Consider the following 18,538-nt stretch of genomic DNA (forward strand, 5'->3'; position numbering starts at 1 on the left):
AAATAAAAGTGTATTTGGAGTAAATATTTGAAAAGTATCGTTAAGTTCTGTAATTGGAAAACTATAAATTTTAACACTGTAAAGTATGAAATAAAAAAAAATATTAAAAAAATATTAAAAAAAAATTTAAAAAAATATAAAAAAAAATATTTCAAAAAAAAATATAAAAAAAATTAAAAAAAATAAGGAAAAAACAAACTATAAAGCATGAAATTTTTTTTCCGTTCTCCTCGGGGCAGACTTGTTTCATACTTTATAGTTTGTTTTTTTCTTATTTTTTTATTTTATTTATTTATTTTTTTTTTTTTTTGAAAAATATAAAAATGATTTTAGAAGTTGAAAACTTCAAAAATGTTTTTTTTTATTTTTTTAATATTTTTTTTATATATTTTTTTATTTTTTTTTTGATTATAAAAATATAAAATGCACAAAATATAAATTCCGTGAAATTTGAATATTTTATCTTTCAAATGTTTACAAAGCTGTTTTTTTTAGCAAAAAGACACAAATTTCTCCTCTATTTTATCAAAAATCAAATAAGTATTAAAGATAAGTGATAATAAATTAGTCTTGTAGTTAAAATAAGCTCGTAGTTCACTTTCGTTTGTGAAATAATCCACAAGTTACTTTAAAAATGAGTCACGAAAAGGAAATTTTGATGGATACAGAAGCAAAAACTGCAGAAACGGATCCTCCTCCTTATAATTCAGTTATTTCGGGTCAACCTTCAACCTCAAATAATGAGAGGACTTCCCCTACAACTGTTATTCACATTTACGTTAATGAAGCTGATAGATGTCCAAAGTGTCAAGTTGCCTTTTTGGAATATGATGAAGTGACTTCCGCAAATCAACATGCGTGGTTCTTTTGCTTGCTTTTTGCATGGTATGAATTATTTAAAAAAAAAAAATAATTGAAAAATAATAATTTTTTTGTTAGTTGCATCATTTCTTGGCTACCGTACGTATTACAAAATTGCGCATTTAAACGAGGAAGATGCAAAAATTGTGGATATGTGGCAAAAGAAATTTTAAAGTAAGTGTTTTTTTTTTAATTTAAGGAAAAAATAAATAGATTTAACTATTTTTTTTTCTTTTAGTACAACCAGAATCACTATTTTGTATATGCTTGGTTTTATTCTTGCTTTCGTAATGATTGATTTCGTATTACAAATTTCTGTAATCTTTATAGATTAGCCAACTTAGTTTTTATATTTTATGAGCATCAAAATTATAAAACAAAAAAAAAATTCAAAAGAAATTCATAAGTTTAGTAAATATGTGTATTAATTTTTTACTGAGTTATATATTTAGTATAAATATTTTGGTTTTAAAAAAACTTTAAATCATAAATTTTTTGCCCATATTTTTATATTTTTTGGCAAACAATTTTTTTTTATTAAAATAATTAATTTAATTTTTAATAATTTAATTAAAATTTAAAATTTAATTTTTAATTATAAAAATTAATTTTCTAACAGACTCCTCTTTAAATATTGAAATTTCTCTTATACTTCCACAAATTCGAGAAAAATTTCATGAAAATTATTTTTTAAAAATTTCAAAATAAAGAAAAACTTACCTTAAAAGTCCTCAAAATCGATTTCATCAAAAAAAAAAAAAAAAAATCTCGAAAACTTTTGCATTGAAATATTCATTTTTATTCATCATCAATTAATTAAATATTATTGGTTAAAATTAGTTTGGTTAGTTACTGCAGGCTAAAAATTTGAAAGTTTTCTAGATCTAAAAGTATTTTTTTTTGTCTGTTGTATTTTTTATTAAATATATTTTTTTTCCAAAATTCCCAAAAACGTAGATATTCATATTGGATCATTATATAATATAATCCTGGAAATCTTTCTTATATCCTGCGCTGCAATCAAAATTAAAACAACAAAAATTATATTTTAAAAAATCCTTAAAGGAAATCTTAACGATATTAAAATTTGAACTATATTTTGCAACGAATTTGGTTCAAACGATAACTGGTGCGATTTTTTTTAACAAAAACTAATTTTATAATTAAATTTTAAGACTAGGAAGGTCTTTTGTACTTTTTATCAATAATTTTAGCAAAAATTGATCTACAAGTCTACAAAAACGTGACTTTTTAAAAAATAAAAAAAAATCTTAAATTAAGAAAAAATTAAAAAAAATAAATTTTAAATGAAAAAAAAATTAAATTTTTTCACAAAGGAATGTTTTTTTTTAGTAATTTTAGCTCGCTTCTAACATTAAAAAGTTATTTTTTCCTATCCATCTCCTCATTTTCTTTCAAAAAAAAATTCTCATTCACGCCAAAAAAAAAATTACCACAACCGGTTGTGATAATATTTCAAGTCAAAGTGCCCTTGCTCCGTCATCCGACTATCGTGCGACATGACACTATCCGTTTCATGTCGCTCATTCGGATTCCGGATCGGCCTGTTAATCTTCACACTGCCAAATCCCTCGTTCTTTTCCTGATCAAATTCCATTTTTTGTCCTGGCGAAACGGCCGCAAACACATTCGACGAAATATTTTTCTGGCCCGTGTGCATTTTGGAAACGGGCATTTTGGGATTTCGTGGCGACTGCTGATGATACCCGTTGGTGCCGTCAGTTTTTGTGGGCGTATGATGACCATTTGTGGTGCTGCGTGGCGATTCGGGTACCGCATGCGAACGCATTGGGGATTGCGGAACGCTTGGCGGACGAGACGATTGACGCGAAGCTTGACGTTGCTGTTCGGCGAAATCGATTTCCGCAACGCCATCCACGAGATCTTCGACACTTTTTTGGTAGTCGCCTTCGGGTTGCTCGTCGTCGTCGTCTTCGTCAGCGGCTTCGTGATTGACCGGTGCTTGGGACGACGGCGAATGCAAAGAATTGTACTCTTGGTAGTAATGTTCATTAGTACTGGAATGTTTTTTATTGGAAATTAATTTTTTTTTTTTACAATTCACAAAATTTACAAAAAATTATTAGTCATATTGCATAAAAACATAATTCATTTGTTAATACTGGATTTTTTTTTCATAAAATCTTAAAAATAATTAAATAAATATTTTTTTTTTGTTAAATAAAATAGATTTTTTTTTGTATAAATAAAAAATATTTAAAAAAAATGTTACAAAAAATAAAATATTCAAAAGGAAAACACGCTAGAGAAGCCCATGGATTGATGATGATGAAGGTTGGAAGTCTTGATCTGATTGAAATAATTAGTACGTTCTGTAAAAATAATGAAAAAATGAAAGAAATAATAGAGAAAAAACACCAATGATAAGAAAAAAATGTAAAAAACTCAAACAAAAAACTGAACAAACTCAAGAAAAATCGTGTGCTGTATTTCAAAATACTGTGTTTCGTGTACTTTTGTGTACTTGTCATGCAATTTTGACCATATTTAACAAAATTCAAGTTAAAAAAACGTCACTTTTAAATATAAATAAGGACATGTGTTTGTTTTTCCACACAATTTTAGTGAACTTCGATGACCTTCTTGAATATTAAACGACAATTTCCTTCGTTTTCATGTCTAAATTTAGAAGGAACATTGTCCTTTCCATAATTGATTCTTACTTTTTTCATGTTTCAAGTCAAAATTGCTGGCAAGAATATTTTTTTTGTGTGGATTTGTGTGAAATTTCATTCAAAAAATCTCTCTAAAAAAAAATCATCTACGACCTGCTTACCTATTCGGTGACTCAGAAGTTACGGTTGTCGGGGCATTATGAATTATCTGGAAAAATTGTCAAGATTTTTTCTCTGATTAATTGTTTTTTTTTTAGATTAATCAGCGTTTTTTGACGTTAATTGGCATCAAAAAATTTTTTAAATCGTTTTTTTTTAATATTTAGTGAAAGCGTGCGGTTTACTTGTCTGAGTAGATTTAATTATTATTTTTTGTTACATCGTGCTTTGATCATTCAATTTACACAAAAAAAAAATATAATTTTCGGTTATAATTTAATTTGTATGGATTTTTCATGCTTTTTTTGATGGTTGACATGCAATTATTGGACATTTAATTTAATTTGGCGCAGAGTTTATTTGGTGAATCAACAAGCAGATTTTTTTTTGTTGATTTTTAATAATTTAATATTTGAACTGAATTTAGATATTTTTCGTCGGAAATAAGCGAAAATTTTTTAATTGAGTTTTTATATTTTTTTTCGACGTTTGAATTAAAGTTTAATATTATTTTGAAGAAATTAAGCGAAAATGTTTCATTAAAAATTATTAAAAATATTATTTTTATTTTTTTTTAATTTTTTTTTTGTATTAATGAATTATTTAATTAATTTAAGCTCATTTTTTATTTAAAAAAAAATATATTTTTTTCTAAATATAAAAAAAAAAAAAATTAAAAAAAATAAATAATTAAAAAAATTAAAAATTAAAAATTATTAATTTTTAATTTTAAATTTAAAACTTAAAAATTATCAAAAATAAAAAAATAAAAAAATAAATTAAAATAAATAAATAATTAAAAAAAAATGAATAAAATTTTTAGCTAAAAATAAATGAAAAACTGTGAAATTTTGAAAACTTGAGAACAAAATAGCCAAAAATTAAACAATAAATTAAATAAAATAAAATAAATAATGTTGTTGTTTAATATTAAATTTTTAAGAATTGAGAATGATACCAAAAATATAAAAAAATTCCGAAAGAAAAATAAAAATATCCTTAATATTTTAAGTTTTGAGAAAATATTTTCTTATTTGACATTTTTGTCAAATTCGTATTTTTTTAAATTGTTAATTTTTCTATTAAAATATTTAATTTTTTTTTAAATTTATTTTTAATATTTTTTAGACATTTTTTATTAACTTTTTTAATTAATTTTTAAAGCTTTGAGCACTTAAACCCAGAAATTGAACAAAAATTAAATTTTTATTTCTTTTAATTTTTACATTTTTTTTTATAAAAAATTTTTTTTAAACATTTTTCTTTAATAAAATTATTTCCATCGTAAAAATTCTTCATTTACTTGTTCAACCCCATAAATTCAATTTAACTTTAATTTTTTCACCGGTTATCAAAATTTTAAATCAGCAGCAAAACTTTTATTTACAAAATTTAAGTAAAATGGGACATTCTGGTCTGTGCCGACACACCTTGAATTTTCCCAACATTTTCCGATGTCTCGCTGCAATTTTACACAATAAAAAGAGATTTATTTACGATTATGTTTCCGGCAATTATTTATGAATAGTTTGTGTCAAACGGGGTCGGTTCAAGTTTTTTTTTTATTCAAAGAAAATTGAAAATTTTTTATCTTGATCTTTTCATGCTTTGAGAATTTTCAACAAATCGCGAAAAAATTTAAATTTACCTGACTCATGCTCGACATGGGTTTCGGTGCCGCATATCTGCCAAGCGGTTGTTGTTGCACCATCGAGGGCGAGAGCGGATTCGAGACGGCACCGCGCGTTTGTGAGTTTGAGCGTCTTTGGTTAGTAGCGTGATGATGTGTTAGATCCTCATCCTCTTTGACGAATTGCGGCCCAAAGAGATTACAGTTAGGACTTTGAATCGACACCCACATTTTTAATTTTTTTTTTTTGTTAATTGTTAGTGACAAAAATTTTGTTTGAAGCACACAAAAAAGACAGAAAGCACAAAAAAGTTACGAGTTAGTGAAAAATTGTTTGACTGAACGGCACAAAGGTTAAGGAAAAACTGAGACACGCTTCAAGTAATTTTTTTTAAATCGTGCCCCGGTTCGTTCGCATGTGAGAGTTATGTTAATGTTGACTTTTTTAAAGCCAAGAAAGCAGGTAACTTACCTAGCGGTGATGCGCATGCGACGGTCAACGTTTTCTAAATCACCCTTATTATCGAAAAATCCATCGAAAATCACAAAGTTATTCAATTGTTGGATTTTCGTGTACAGACCTAAAACAAAAAAGCAACGATTAACATAAAAATAGAGAAAATTAGTAGACCGGCGAGTGAATTTAATTACAAGTAACACCTCAGTTCAAGACTTACCGTAATATTTGTTCAAGAAGTTCAACAATTTGGGCGATGGACGATCGTAAGCGACCTCTTGCGGCAATAAATTTTCCTGTTCCAACATGTATTGGAAGAGTTTGCCGCCCCAGCCTTGTCGTTGACGGGATTCGTGGATCCAGAAGTCAAGCAAACAGATGGCACTCACGTAAACCGTCTTACCCTGTTCGTTGAACAAGTAAAGGGACTTTTTGCCGATTTTTAAGAAGCCGGTTACTAAACCTCTGAAAAAATTAAAAAAGTAAAAATTTGTTAAAAAAGTTTCATTCGAAGAAAGTTCGACGATAAAATCGCATTTTAATTAAGTCACGTGATCAATTTTAACCACGTGGTTTTTTATTCACGTGACATTTTTACAAATTTGAATAATTTTTTAACCACGTGGTTTCTGTAATTATGTTTACCCACGTGGTTACATGATTTTTTTCAAATTATAAGGTTATTTTAAAGTTTTCTAAGCCACATGGTTTTATTATTTTTTTAAACCACGTGGTTCATTGATTTTTTAAGGCACGTGGCTCATTGAATTTTTTAAACCACGTGGTTTAGAAAATTTTAAACAAACCTTATAGTGTAAAAAACTTCATGAAACCACGTGGGTAAAAATAATTACAGAAACCACGTGGTTTAAAATTTATTCTAACCTTAAAAAAGTCACGTGACAATTTTTTTTAAACCACGTGGTTAATTAATTTTTTTAAAGCACGTGGCTTAGAAAATTTTAAACAAACCTATTGAAAAAATTCATAAAACCACGTGGGTAAAAATAATTACAGAAACCACGTGGTTAAAAATTTATTCTAACCCTCAATAAAAAGTCACGTGACAATTTTTTAAAAAATCACGTGGTTAATTGAATTTTTTTAACCACGTGGTCAATTTTATTCTATGACATAGGTTAATTATTTTTCTAAACCACGTGGTTTAATTATTTTCAACCACGTGACCTAACATATTCCCATTAACCCATGATAAAACCGCATTTTTTCTTCGAAATGCGGTAAAAAATTTAAAGTGTTGATTTTTATCGATTGTGACAAGACGTCAACAACAGGGGTAGCAATAATAAAGTAAAGAAATTCCTCAAATGGAGTAAACACGCAATAACAGAATAATTTTAACTTCATAAAATAATAACGTAGTGAAAATGCTAGTAATAACGATTATTATATGGAGAGGCAGCAATGCAGACTTTTGACTTGAATGTTATTGTTTTTTTTTTGCTTTTCTAATAAAAACGACTACATTTCGCTGTAAATACAGAAAATCCGGGTTTGCGGTCACAAATCGCTCGACATCAATGGCATGCGGCGAAAATTTAGAAGGAAATAAAAGAAAAACATTAAAAATGTAGGGCGCTCAGGTGGTAATTCGACGAAATTAGGACATCAACGGGCGTTTGTTGTTGTTCTTTAGGTCACATTTACATGCACAAAAATTTGTTTTTGATAACATTTCTTATCTTGACGCACGAATTTCGGTCTCTCTCGTTATCTTACGAGACAAAAACTGAGACAACTCAGTCATTGAACGACAAGCGTTGCAATAGCTTGAGAACTGGAACAAAAAAAAATTTAAGAAAAAATGTTTCGTTGGAAGAGGCCACATGTGGAAGATTCTTTTCCGCGCGTTTATGCGAGATTTCAAGCGAAGGACTCGGAAAGTGAGGATCTTGTCGAGTACTGGATCCAGGATTTGCCGATGGAGAGATATGCGGATGCGATTGCTTTTATGACGCATGAACAGTATTTGGGGGAAGAGACGTTCGCTAAGGGAAAAGGTTCGTTTTTAAATCAATTTTAACTTTTTTTTTTTAAAAAAAATATTTTTTTTTTTTAGTTTAAAAAAATATTAATTTAATTTAAAAAAATTAAAAAAAATTTTTTTGAATTAAAAAAATAAAAATAATTTTTTTTATTTAAAAAAAAATAAAAATATTTTTTTATTTAAAAAAAAAATTTAAAAATATTTTTTAAATTAAAAATAAATTTTAAAAAATATTTTTTTTTTAATTTAAATTAAAATAAATAAATTTAATTTAATTAAATTGAAATAAAAAAAAATATTTTTTTTAATTTTTTTTTTAAAATTTTATATTAAAAAATTAAAAAAATTTTTATAAAAATTAAATTATTTTAATTAAAAAAATATTAAAATTATTTTTTTAAAATAATTTTTTATTAAAAAAATTAAAAAAACATTTTTTTAACTAAAAAATATTATTTAAATTATTTTTTTTAAATTTTTTTCAGACGTCCTCGAAGATCCTGAAGCAGTAGAAGAATTTTCTCAACTCTACCAAATTCTCCTAAACGAAAAACTCTCAATCGTTTGTTTCAAAGAAGGTTCCGACGAAATCGTAGCCTTAAACATCCTTTTTGCCCTTGACACATCCGAGCAGGATTTTCAACTCCCGTTAAAAACCGCACCCCTGAGTGAAATTTTCAATTGTGGCAAGCACATCATGTCCTTGAGTGAAAATTTCGAGCCAAAAGATCAGTTTGTGCTTGTAGGATTTCGGACTTTCAGTGAATAAAAAATACCGAAGACGCGGAATTGCTGCTAAAATGCTTGAAGCACGAATAGAACTCATGAAAGCTGTTGGTCTGAAGACAACAAGCACAATTTTTACATGCCTTTCATCACAAAAAGCAGCAAAAACAGCAGGATACACGGAATATCTGGAAGTAACTTTTGCCGATTTGGAGAAGAATGGATTTTCGTTCCGACATTTGACAGAAAATAGCGTAAAAACGATGGGTTATCAGATAAAAAGTGATTAAAAACGATGTTTCGTAATCGTTAAATAAAAAAAGTGCGTATCTAATCAAAAATTTACAGAAAAAACTGATAAAAGTTCATTATTTAACATGTTAAATGGCTATTTTTAATGACATATTATTAGAAATGTACTGAGAATTGCATGTCAAAACCACCTTTGTGTCATTTTTTTCAATATTCAAAGCTATTTAGTGACATATGTGAGAAAAAATTCAGTTAATTTCCACGAATTGTCATTAACAACTTGATATTTTCCGTTTCTCGTTGAATTTTTTAATGAAAAATTAATTTTTGAGAGAAAAAACTTCGTTCATTGAACCAAAAATTGTCTCAGGGACATGCGAAAGTCAGTGTCAAGACGCTCTTTTATCACCTTTGCCACAAAATAGAAATCAAGTTCATGTTTTTAATCGTTTTATAATGGACGAAGCGAAAATATAATAATAATAAAGTTTTGGCTGGAAAATTTTTTTGAAGAAGAAAAACAGGAACAACAACAAAAAGTTGTTATTAAAAATTTGTGCGCGTCATCGTCAGTGGTTGGTTATGATTTTTAGTTTGGTCTAGGGTAAGTGTGCTTTTGGATTGTACAGCTGTGGTTGCCATTAAAGTATAAATAAAATAATAAGTCGACCTAATTACACACATTTTAGCTCCCCAACTTTTTTCTTTTGTTATTTTTGTGTTGTTAGCCAATTTTCGCCTTTTGGAAAAACATTTTTGTAAGAAATTGTAAAAACGTGTGACGACCTAAGTTAATATTGTGAATAAAAATAAGAGCTATTAGCGCATTTTTGGTGAAATTAAAAAAAAATAATTTTTGAAGAATTTAAAAAAAAATTGTTAGATGAAAATAATTGTTAAAAATTTAATTAAATTATTTTGGAGAAAGTTAATTATAAAAATTATTTATTTATTTATTTGACAAATAAAGTCATTATCAAAAAAATCTTAATTTTTTTTGAAAAAATTTAAAAAAATAATTTTTTAATAATTTTAAATTAAATATTTTTTAATTAGTGTGTCCAAAGCTTTTTCTTCTTGCTTATAAAAGTTTTTAAATTTTTTAAATTTTTTGTGACCTAAAATTTTCTTGATTTTTAACGATGAATTGTAGTTTAAAAATATTTTTTTAATAATTTTTTTTAATTTTAAAATTTTTTTTATTCGTAATTTAATTTTTAATTAATTTCATTTGAATTTAATTTAATTCTAAATTTATTTAATTTTATTTTAAATTTATTTTTTAAAATTTTTAAAAAATTAAATTTTAATTAAAAATTTAAAACATATTTAAAATTTTTTAATTTTCAAAATTTTTAATTAAAAATTAAATTTTTTTTTCAAATTAAATTTTTATAAATTTTCAAAATTTTAATTTTTTTAATTTTTAAAAATTTTTGATTTTTTTTTAATTTTTTTTTTTAATTAAAATTAAATTTAATTTGATAACTTAAATAATTGAGATTAAATTTTATTTTAATTAAATATTTTTTTTTTAATTAATTAATTTAAATAAAAATTTTTTAAAATAAAATATTTTTTTGTTAAATTTTTTTGTGACCTAAATTCCGATTTTCTTCTTGATTTTTACTGAATTGTGAGTAAATTTTTGTGAATTTAACATTAAATTAATTTTATTTAAAAAATTTACGTTAAGATTAATAATTAAATTAAAAATTTGAAATTAATTAAAATAAAAAGTTTATTTAAAAATTAAAAAATAAAAAAAATTTTTTTTTTAAAAAAAAAAAATTTAATTAAATTTTTTTTAAAATTTTTTAAATTTAATTTTAAATTTTCATTTTGGATTTTTTATTTTTTTATTTTTTTTTTAATTTTTGTTTAATTTTTTAAAAAAGGTAAATTAATCAAAAATTAAATAAAAAATATTTTTTAAAATTATTTTTCAGTCGACTATTAAAAAAATTCTCCAGACAGACGAAAAAAATCAACAAAAAATCACAAAAATTTACATAAAAACCTTCAAAAAGAACAACAACGACGTAAACTTAATTGTTGAATAAAGCAACACGACCACATTCCGTCTTTCCACAAACATTTTTTTACAAGAGCTTCATTATAAATGTTAATTATGTGCCTCTATGTAATTTTTTTGTTTTTTTTTTCTTAGAATCACGCAACATTCAGCGGAAAATTTTTTGGGTGTTACAATTTCCAACGAAATCTATTATTTAACTTTTGAATTAAATAATCATTTTACTCACTTTTTATCATTTTTCTCGTTCAGCAAGTAGATAACGTGATCCGAACGACGCAATTTTTCGCCACTGGTAACGGGAACACTCAAGCCTTGTGATTTGGCGGACGTCTCTCCAATGTCGTTGACGACTTCGGCAATTTTGGCAGTGGCTTCTCTATAAATTTATTGAAAAATTTATTAGTAAACATGAAAAAAATGAATAATTTATGACAAAAAGTAACTAAACTAAAGTTTAAACTGAAAATTATGAACAAAAGTGTGTTATGTGAGTAATTACAATGCAATTTTGGAGTGAATTTAATTCATACAAGTGTAAGTATCGAACATAAATTACAATTTAATCGAGTGTTTTGTGTATTTTATTTGACATTTTCCCAATTTTCGTGATTTTTAGTGAATTTTATCATTTAAGGCTTGAATTTCCGATTAAAAATTCGATTCTAGCTTATTTACAGCCAATGCTGAGTAAGCTAATTTTATTTATTTACAGAATTTTCCGTTTTAAGCTACGAAAAAGTCCTTCCTCATCAAATTTGAGGTGATCATGGACATGGAATGGACTCTAAACTAAGGAAAAAGTTTGACGATTCACAAAATTTTCCATTAATTATTTAAAAAGAATTACCGTCGTATTAAATATCTGCACCCGAGTTCGTGTTTTTTGAGTGTAACACAGAAGAAGAAGAACAAAAATGATCAAAAACAAAAATTTTGTCATAAAAATAAATTTGAAAAGAAAAAAAAACATTAACAACATTGATCCAATTCAAAAAGTTATCTTACTTATACCATCGCTTTTTATCGTCCTCGTCGATGCTATTTTTTTTTTCGTTCGAGCGTAGAAACGGACACACCAGAAAAACATCAAGAAAGTGGCAAAAAGGTGATTTTGTGCGAGATTTTATTTATTTATAAAGATTGTTGGTGATGATACACACACAAGGGAGTTAGACAGATAAAAAAAAGTTAGTGAGTTAAAATTTTTTTTTTATTATTTTTTTTGTTTCAACATAAAATCAACAAGACATGATAGTTAACGAGTGATAAAATACGAGCCACAATCAAGAATCAAGGTTAATTGTCATTGAATTGACATTTATTAAGAAATCAAGAATAAAAATTCGGATTAATTACGGAAACGTGTCTAAATTTGGATTGAACTGGATTATGTGGCGCATCGTTTATCACTTCAACTTTCGAAAAAAATCATGAAAAATTTAAATTTTTTATCTACAAAGGAAAATTAAACCAAAAATGGCAAACAAAAGACGATTGCCATAAATTTCTAATTTAAAAAATAAATTAATTATTTACTATTCAAGAAAAAATATGTTAAAAATGAAGACAATAACCAATTTTTTTTTAGGAGTTATTGAACTAAAAAACTCGTGAAGCGACTAATTTTAAATTAATTTTTAAAACGGGTAAGTCCATTGAAATTATGTTGACAATAAAAAATATTGGACAGAATAATTTTTTAATAGAAAATTATTTTTTTAAACGTTTTTAATTTTTTTTTTATTTTAAATCCAAAATAACTGAATTTTATTTAAAAAATTATTATTTTTAATTTATTTTTTTTAAATAAAATAAAATATTTTTTCATTAAAATTAAAAAAAAAATAAATTTTTAAGTACACATTACACATTATTTTATTTTGGTTTAATTTTTTAAAAATAATTTAATTTAATTTAAATTTATTGAATTTAAATGATTTTAACATATTACAGAGTAAAAGATTATTTTATAATTTTTTTAAAAAATAAAATAAATTTAATTTAAAAAAAAAATAAAAGAAATTGTAATTTATTTTTTTTACAATTTTTATTGAAATATTGCATGAAAACAATTTAAAATATTTTTAATAAAAATTTAAAAATAATTTTTTTTTTTTTTAAATTTAAAATTGTTAAAAAAAAATTAAATTTTAGTTGTAACAAAAATAAAATTTTTTTAAAAAAATTAAATTTATTTTATTTAAAAAAAAATATTAAATAATCTTTTAATCTGTAATATGTTAAAAATCATTTAAATTCAATAAATTATTTTTATGATATTGTCAAATAATTCAATGGATCTGCCCGGTCATTAACAAATTACTTAAAAAAATAAACAACAAAAAAATACTCACAACGCAGTACGGCGATCTCCAACAAAGCCCGATGGGAGCATGGAATTGTTGATTTTGACAATTGGATGTCGGAATAAGTCACTTAAATCGAATCGGAACTCCATTCTAGTGCGATTTGTTGTACTTGATGATGTTGTTTGTTGTTTTAGGTGTGAATAGATGAGAGCTGCAAGCGAATGAGCGAGCAATCAATTGACCTTGTAATTAATTTCAAGCACTAATTTTTTTTCTAGGTATTTTTTCTTCTTTCACACAATCACGTGAATTACGTTAATAAATAAATTTTCGATAATCGATCTGGAAAAAAGACACAAATTATTAAACAAACGAACAGATGGTTGGTAAGTTTTTTTTCTTGTTTCAATTTTCTTAAAATTATGACTAATTTTTAGCTATTTTTGGACGACAATCGTGGTGAATTAACAAAATAAACAATACTAAATAATCGCGAGAGACTAGACAAGCAAAAAATTTAATAATAAAAACTAAACTCACGTTCGACGTGTGACCGCGAATAAGGTTACATAAAGACTGGTTCGTCGTCATGCATAGAGCAAATTAAACGCCGCCGTGCCACACAAACAAATATTTAGATGAGGTAATAACGTTCAATATGTAGCAGAAAAAGAAGATCTGATACATTCACTCACATAGCACGGCATGCAGTAGAACGAGTCATTCACCACTCACGCGGGAGTGTCTCAGTTTCAGTTCTGTTTGAACAACAAAAAATTAACATATGTGACTCGTTATTGATATTGACTTAAGCTCATGTTGACTTTTTTATAGCAAAAAATTTAATTTTTTTTAAGGAAAAAAACTATTTTTTTCTAATTTTTATTTTTTTCGTAGGACGAAAGCCTTAAATAGACAGCTAATAACAGACAACGAAACAGTTGCTTAATTACAAGTTCTGTTTTTATTTAGACAATAAACCGAGAGGTAAATAAGCATAAATAAATCGAACGAACGAGTGAGGCGCGTGGGTAGCTTTTGCCGGTTCATGACCATTTTCGGTAACATAATAAGAAATTTTTCAAGGTTTGAAAGTTTTGTTGCTGTTTTTGTCGCGAGAATAATATATTTTTAACACATGAAGCACTAAAGTGACGTAAGTTCTGGAAGTTTCTCAGGAAATGCAGTGAAAGGCGGTAAAAAGGTGTGAAAATAGGAGGTCGATAAGTTAATAAGGCAACGACCTCAAAATTATAGTGTTGCAGAGAAAATGTAAGTTAATGAGAGGCAGTAGGCACGTTAAATGACCTGTGGAGGAGTTTTTGCAAGAAATTACGTTACAATGAATGAATTACGGGTCAAGTGGTAAGTGATAAAGTTGTTAAGAATGAGCTTTGAGTTGAAAGACGAATAATAGTTTAGTTTAGTTTAGTATAATATTTTTTTTTATTTCAGTGGAGTAGTTGGACAAAAAATTTTGGGGGAACACAAGTAAGTTATGTTATTTTAACTTTTTTTAAACGAATTTTAACTAAATTGAAACTGAATGCTGAAGTTTTTTAAGTTCATTTAGAGTTTACTTTTGTCAGTCTTTTAAACAGAAACTAGCCTATATGTCTTGAGTTGAAAACAGCAAAGGAGGTGATAACAATTCTGGCAAGTATGTGTTTGATTTGACCAAATTGTCAGAACTGTCTGACCAGGGACTTATGAAAAAAACCCCGTAGAAGCAGCCAATTTCTTGGGCCTAGACCTAGAAACAGAAATAGTGTAAATCTGTCGCTACAACAACCAAATTGTCAAACGAGTAATTTAGTACAAAATAAGTGATTAATTTAGAAGAAAGCAAGAAATTTGATCATTATTAGTTTAATATGAAACTGACTGTAACTTTAATTACAGATGCTTAAATAAAAACTGAACAAATTATGTTCATGTAACTGGATTCAAGCTATGGGTTTTTGAATGACCCGTTAAAAACAATATACAAACTCTTCGTTTAAAAAAAAAATGTTTTCAATTGTGAAAAAAATAGAATAAGAGCCCGTCTTATCTTAAGGATAGGAAGGTCGAAAACTTACATAAAATTTGTTCGTGCTAAATAGAAGTCAGGATTTGTACAGAAACTTACAAACGAACAAAATCTAGAAAACAAGCTAATATGTGGTATAAGCATCTTGAAGAATTTTGCCCGTCCTGTCAAGAAGAGAAAATTAATGAACAAAATGGACATTAAAGAACAACAACCGAAAATTTGACAAGACAAAATCTTCTTCTTTGAATTACAAAAATAGACAAATACACAATAATTAATTAAAATTGGTCCAAAAATTATCTTCTGAATTGGCATAAGTCTTCGCCTATATGCGACTTCAGCGGATAATATAAAAATACGTACATCATCGTCATTTTAATAGCATTAATTATTTCTTTTTATCTCAAAATACGATCTATGCAATACTTTTTTGCTCCCCTTATATAGGAACGCCACTGCCTCTCATACAAAATATTATTTATTTTATTCAATTTTAAATATTTTTGAATTCTGAGGATTGATTTTTTCTTAAATTTATCAAAAAATATACAATATTTGTATTGAAAGTAAATATTCTATGTTAAAACAGCATATATTAAAATATTACAACTCATGTCAATTATTTTATAAAAATTACTTCATTTACGCTCCTTTCAAATCACTAACGAAGCATAAAAGTGACGAGTTGTCGTCCTTATCCAATTCCTCCTTCCACTGACTTATATTCTTAACTTTGAAGTTAAATAATATTTTCCTTCTCTTTATTTTTCCATTCACTATCCCTTTTATGGGAGCTTCAAGAGAAAATTAACGTGAATTTATGTTGTTGATAATCGATAAATTCATAACTTTTACAACTACAAAATTTAATCTGTCAGACTCACTCAACTGGTTTTTCCTTTTTTGGCGGATTTCTGACCTTCCGTTTCGTTCCGTTTTGTCACAACTTCTGAAGTGACTAACTCGTTGCTACTAAAAATTGCATGCATGCAAGGTTAATTAATTCCGAATTCACAGAGGAATATACAAACTCGAAAAAATTGACTTGAATACTCCTCCGAAAAAATACAAAAACTCCACATTTTATTATTGATTTAACAAAAAAACACGGTTGCATTGCATTTCATTACGCGCGTTGCAAGCAAGTCCCTTGTCTCATGTTATTTTATAACATTATTAGGTATTTTTAGCACGACTTTAAAACAACATACTTGTCGTTCACCCACATTCTTTGCCAAGCTAGCTTCGTAGGCTTCTTTCAATATTTGCTCGACATTCGCATGAAAATCGCGCAGTTTTGAATTGAATTCAACGACCGGTCTCTCCTTTTTTTCTTCATTACTGACCTAATTGCTCGTTTCGCCGAACATTTTGCATAAAAATTAATCAATTATGTTGTTGCATTCTGATTGCAAGGAGCAGCAACGAAGAAAATGAGCATTTTTCGTGTTTAGAGCTTATCGAGGAAAAAGAAGAGGAAATTGTTACGTGGAAAGGAGGCGGTCGACGGAGTAAAAGGAAAAGTGGTCGACGACGGAAAATTAATTGCACAATTAAGACTTTTATCTTGATTGCATGCGAAAATTGCATGTGCCGCAATTTTATGCAGTTTTAAAAAGAAAAGTGTCGCCTTCAAAGTCTTAATCGAGATTTCACGTGATTCGTTTCATTTTTTTTTTTTTAATAATTTTTCTTTATAATTTTATAATGAAACTTTTTTCACCTTTTCGTTAATTTTTTTAATGACGTCTCTATTTTTGTTTTTCTTTGTTACACAAATTGATTCACTACTTTTATTGTTTATTTATAAAAATGATGATTGATAAACACGATAAAAAAAATTATTACCGAAATTCTTGTTTCGTGTTGTTACGACAAAAGTTAAACTCAAAATGAGCATTCAACTACGCCCGCTGCGACTCCAAACAAACATGATTTTTCGCATATTTTGTATAGTTTGGGGGGAGTTTACGTTTCGCGAGGGGTTTTAAGTGCTAGTTGTCGGTTTTTTTTTTAAATAATACTTTTAATGATCAAAAAATGTAAGATTTTTAATTTTTTTAAACAAAGAAAATAACAGAAAATAATTTTGGATAAAAAAAAAATTACCAAAATATAAAAAAAAATATCTAAGCAAAAAATTAAAAAAAATTTTAAAATTAAATTTAAAAAAATTTTTTAATTATTTTATAATTAATTTAATTAATAAATTCATCATTTAATTTAATTAATTAATTTTTAATCAATTAAATATTTTTTTAAAAATTAAAAATAATTTTAAATTGAATAAAAATCTCTTTTCAACAACATTTAAATAAAAAAAATCCATGAAAATCAAAATTTTGTATCGAATATTGTTTTATGAGGAAAAAAATAATTTTCTACAGCTTAAAAACAAAATTTTAAAAAAAATCAATTTCGAGTTTTAACCAAATTTTCTAATTTTTAAAGAATTTTTAATTAACTAAAACACCAAAAACTTAAATTCTTAATTTAATTTTTGTTCCCAAACTTTTTTTTAAAAATATTTTACAAATCGCGAAACTTAAAATTTTCACAAAAACCCCACAAAAAATAATTCTCCCCAAAATAACGGCTAACAACATTCAAAAATTTTAAATCTGACATTCCAGCCAACATTCCAAGCATTTTCCAGTCTCCCCCTCCAAAAATCTCCCTCATCCTCTTAAAAAGACTCATCTCCAATGATTGCTCACGGCACTTATGACCTTAATTTAATCTCGTCTGATGATTTTCACACATGAAAAGTTCCGTGTATACGTCTTGTACGGCGTTAGAATCAAATATTTTGATATGAAAGTTCTGATTTTTTAAAAAGTTTCAATCAAAACTTGAATTTTCATGAATAAAAATCTTATAAAAAAACTTTTCAAGACCAAAAATTAATTTAAATAATTTATAATTTCTGCTCGATGAACCGGTAAAAATTTTCCGACACAGAAAAAGTACCGTAATATTGATTTTCTCTCTGAATTGCAATGACTTACTTGTAATAATTCGTTTTTCGTGTTGAAAGTTGATGGTAATTGGCAAGAACTTGATCCTGTAGTTTGAGTATTGGTTCAATAAATTGGCAAGCACTTAATTCATAAAATTTGGCAACTTTTGGAATTTTTTAAGATTTTTTTTAAAAGTTTCTTTGAGATATTTGATACTATTGCACACACCCAACAGAGTTGTAGTGGATAAACAGCAGCCGTAGCTACGATGACAAGTGGAAAGTTGAGGAATGGAAGATTATGTCATATGGGACTTCCATTGAAAAGACTAAAAAGGGGAAAAATTCGCTCAAAGAAGGCTGAAAAACATAAAAATTCGCATTTTGGGCATCAAATGTCTCAAGTTTTGTGCTCAATCTTCCAAATTTTCTTCGGAGATTGAAGTG

The 18,538-nt window shown here is 26.3% G+C and overlaps 3 protein-coding genes across 5 annotated transcripts; 2 read left to right on the forward strand and 1 right to left on the reverse strand.

The window, feature by feature from the left end:
• The first annotated feature begins 575 nt into the window (after positions 1–575).
• LOC134831968 (uncharacterized) lies at positions 576–1,353 on the forward strand. Its single transcript, XM_063845822.1, has 3 exons — positions 576–885; positions 940–1,035; positions 1,100–1,353. Exons 1-3 carry the CDS (start codon positions 635–637, stop codon positions 1,194–1,196), a joined length of 444 nt encoding a protein of 147 aa, XP_063701892.1. The 5' UTR covers positions 576–634; the 3' UTR covers positions 1,197–1,353.
• A 649-nt stretch (positions 1,354–2,002) lies between these two features.
• LOC134831465 (alpha-tubulin N-acetyltransferase) lies at positions 2,003–18,293 on the reverse strand. Of its 3 annotated transcripts, XM_063845195.1 has the most exons (9): positions 18,141–18,293; positions 13,143–13,439; positions 11,794–11,826; positions 11,015–11,164; positions 5,985–6,229; positions 5,780–5,888; positions 5,326–5,518; positions 3,680–3,726; positions 2,003–2,900 (listed from the first exon to the last, which is right to left on the reverse strand). In XM_063845195.1, the coding sequence occupies exons 2-9, from the start codon at positions 13,244–13,246 to the stop codon at positions 2,312–2,314; spliced, it is 1,470 nt and encodes a 489-aa protein (XP_063701265.1). In that variant the 5' UTR covers positions 13,247–13,439; positions 18,141–18,293; the 3' UTR covers positions 2,003–2,311. The 3 variants fall into 3 exon arrangements, with proteins under 3 accessions (XP_063701265.1, XP_063701266.1, XP_063701267.1); XM_063845196.1 differs by lacking the exon at positions 11,794–11,826; XM_063845197.1 differs by lacking the exons at positions 3,680–3,726; positions 5,326–5,518.
• On the forward strand, positions 7,544–9,385 carry LOC134831466 (uncharacterized). The gene is made up of 2 exons (XM_063845198.1): positions 7,544–7,785; positions 8,258–9,385. The coding sequence occupies exons 1-2, from the start codon at positions 7,590–7,592 to the stop codon at positions 8,539–8,541; spliced, it is 480 nt and encodes a 159-aa protein (XP_063701268.1). The 5' UTR covers positions 7,544–7,589; the 3' UTR covers positions 8,542–9,385.
• Positions 18,294–18,538: the final 245 nt, after the last annotated feature.

Source organism: Culicoides brevitarsis, chromosome 2 (genome assembly GCF_036172545.1).
Source record: "Culicoides brevitarsis isolate CSIRO-B50_1 chromosome 2, AGI_CSIRO_Cbre_v1, whole genome shotgun sequence".
NCBI lineage: Eukaryota > Metazoa > Arthropoda > Insecta > Diptera > Ceratopogonidae > Culicoides > Culicoides brevitarsis.

Coding starts and splice junctions, on each gene's coding strand:
- LOC134831968 (XM_063845822.1), top strand. CDS start 635: ATGAGTCACGAAAAGGAAATTTTGATGGATACAGAAGCAAAAACTGCA. Junction 886..939: donor TTTTGCTTGCTTTTTGCATG/GTATGAATTATT, acceptor TTTTTTTGTTAG/TTGCATCATTTCTTGGCTAC. Junction 1,036..1,099: donor GTGGCAAAAGAAATTTTAAA/GTAAGTGTTTTT, acceptor TTTTTCTTTTAG/TACAACCAGAATCACTATTT.
- LOC134831466 (XM_063845198.1), top strand. CDS start 7,590: ATGTTTCGTTGGAAGAGGCCACATGTGGAAGATTCTTTTCCGCGCGTT. Junction 7,786..8,257: donor GACGTTCGCTAAGGGAAAAG/GTTCGTTTTTAA, acceptor AATTTTTTTCAG/ACGTCCTCGAAGATCCTGAA.
- LOC134831465 (XM_063845195.1), bottom strand. CDS start 13,246: ATGGAGTTCCGATTCGATTTAAGTGACTTATTCCGACATCCAATTGTC. Junction 6,230..11,014: donor AACGAGAAAAATGATAAAAA/GTGAGTAAAATG, acceptor TAATTTTTTCAG/AGGTTTAGTAACCGGCTTCT. Junction 3,727..5,325: donor CCATGTCGAGCATGAGTCAG/GTAAATTTAAAT, acceptor CAATTTTTCCAG/ATAATTCATAATGCCCCGAC.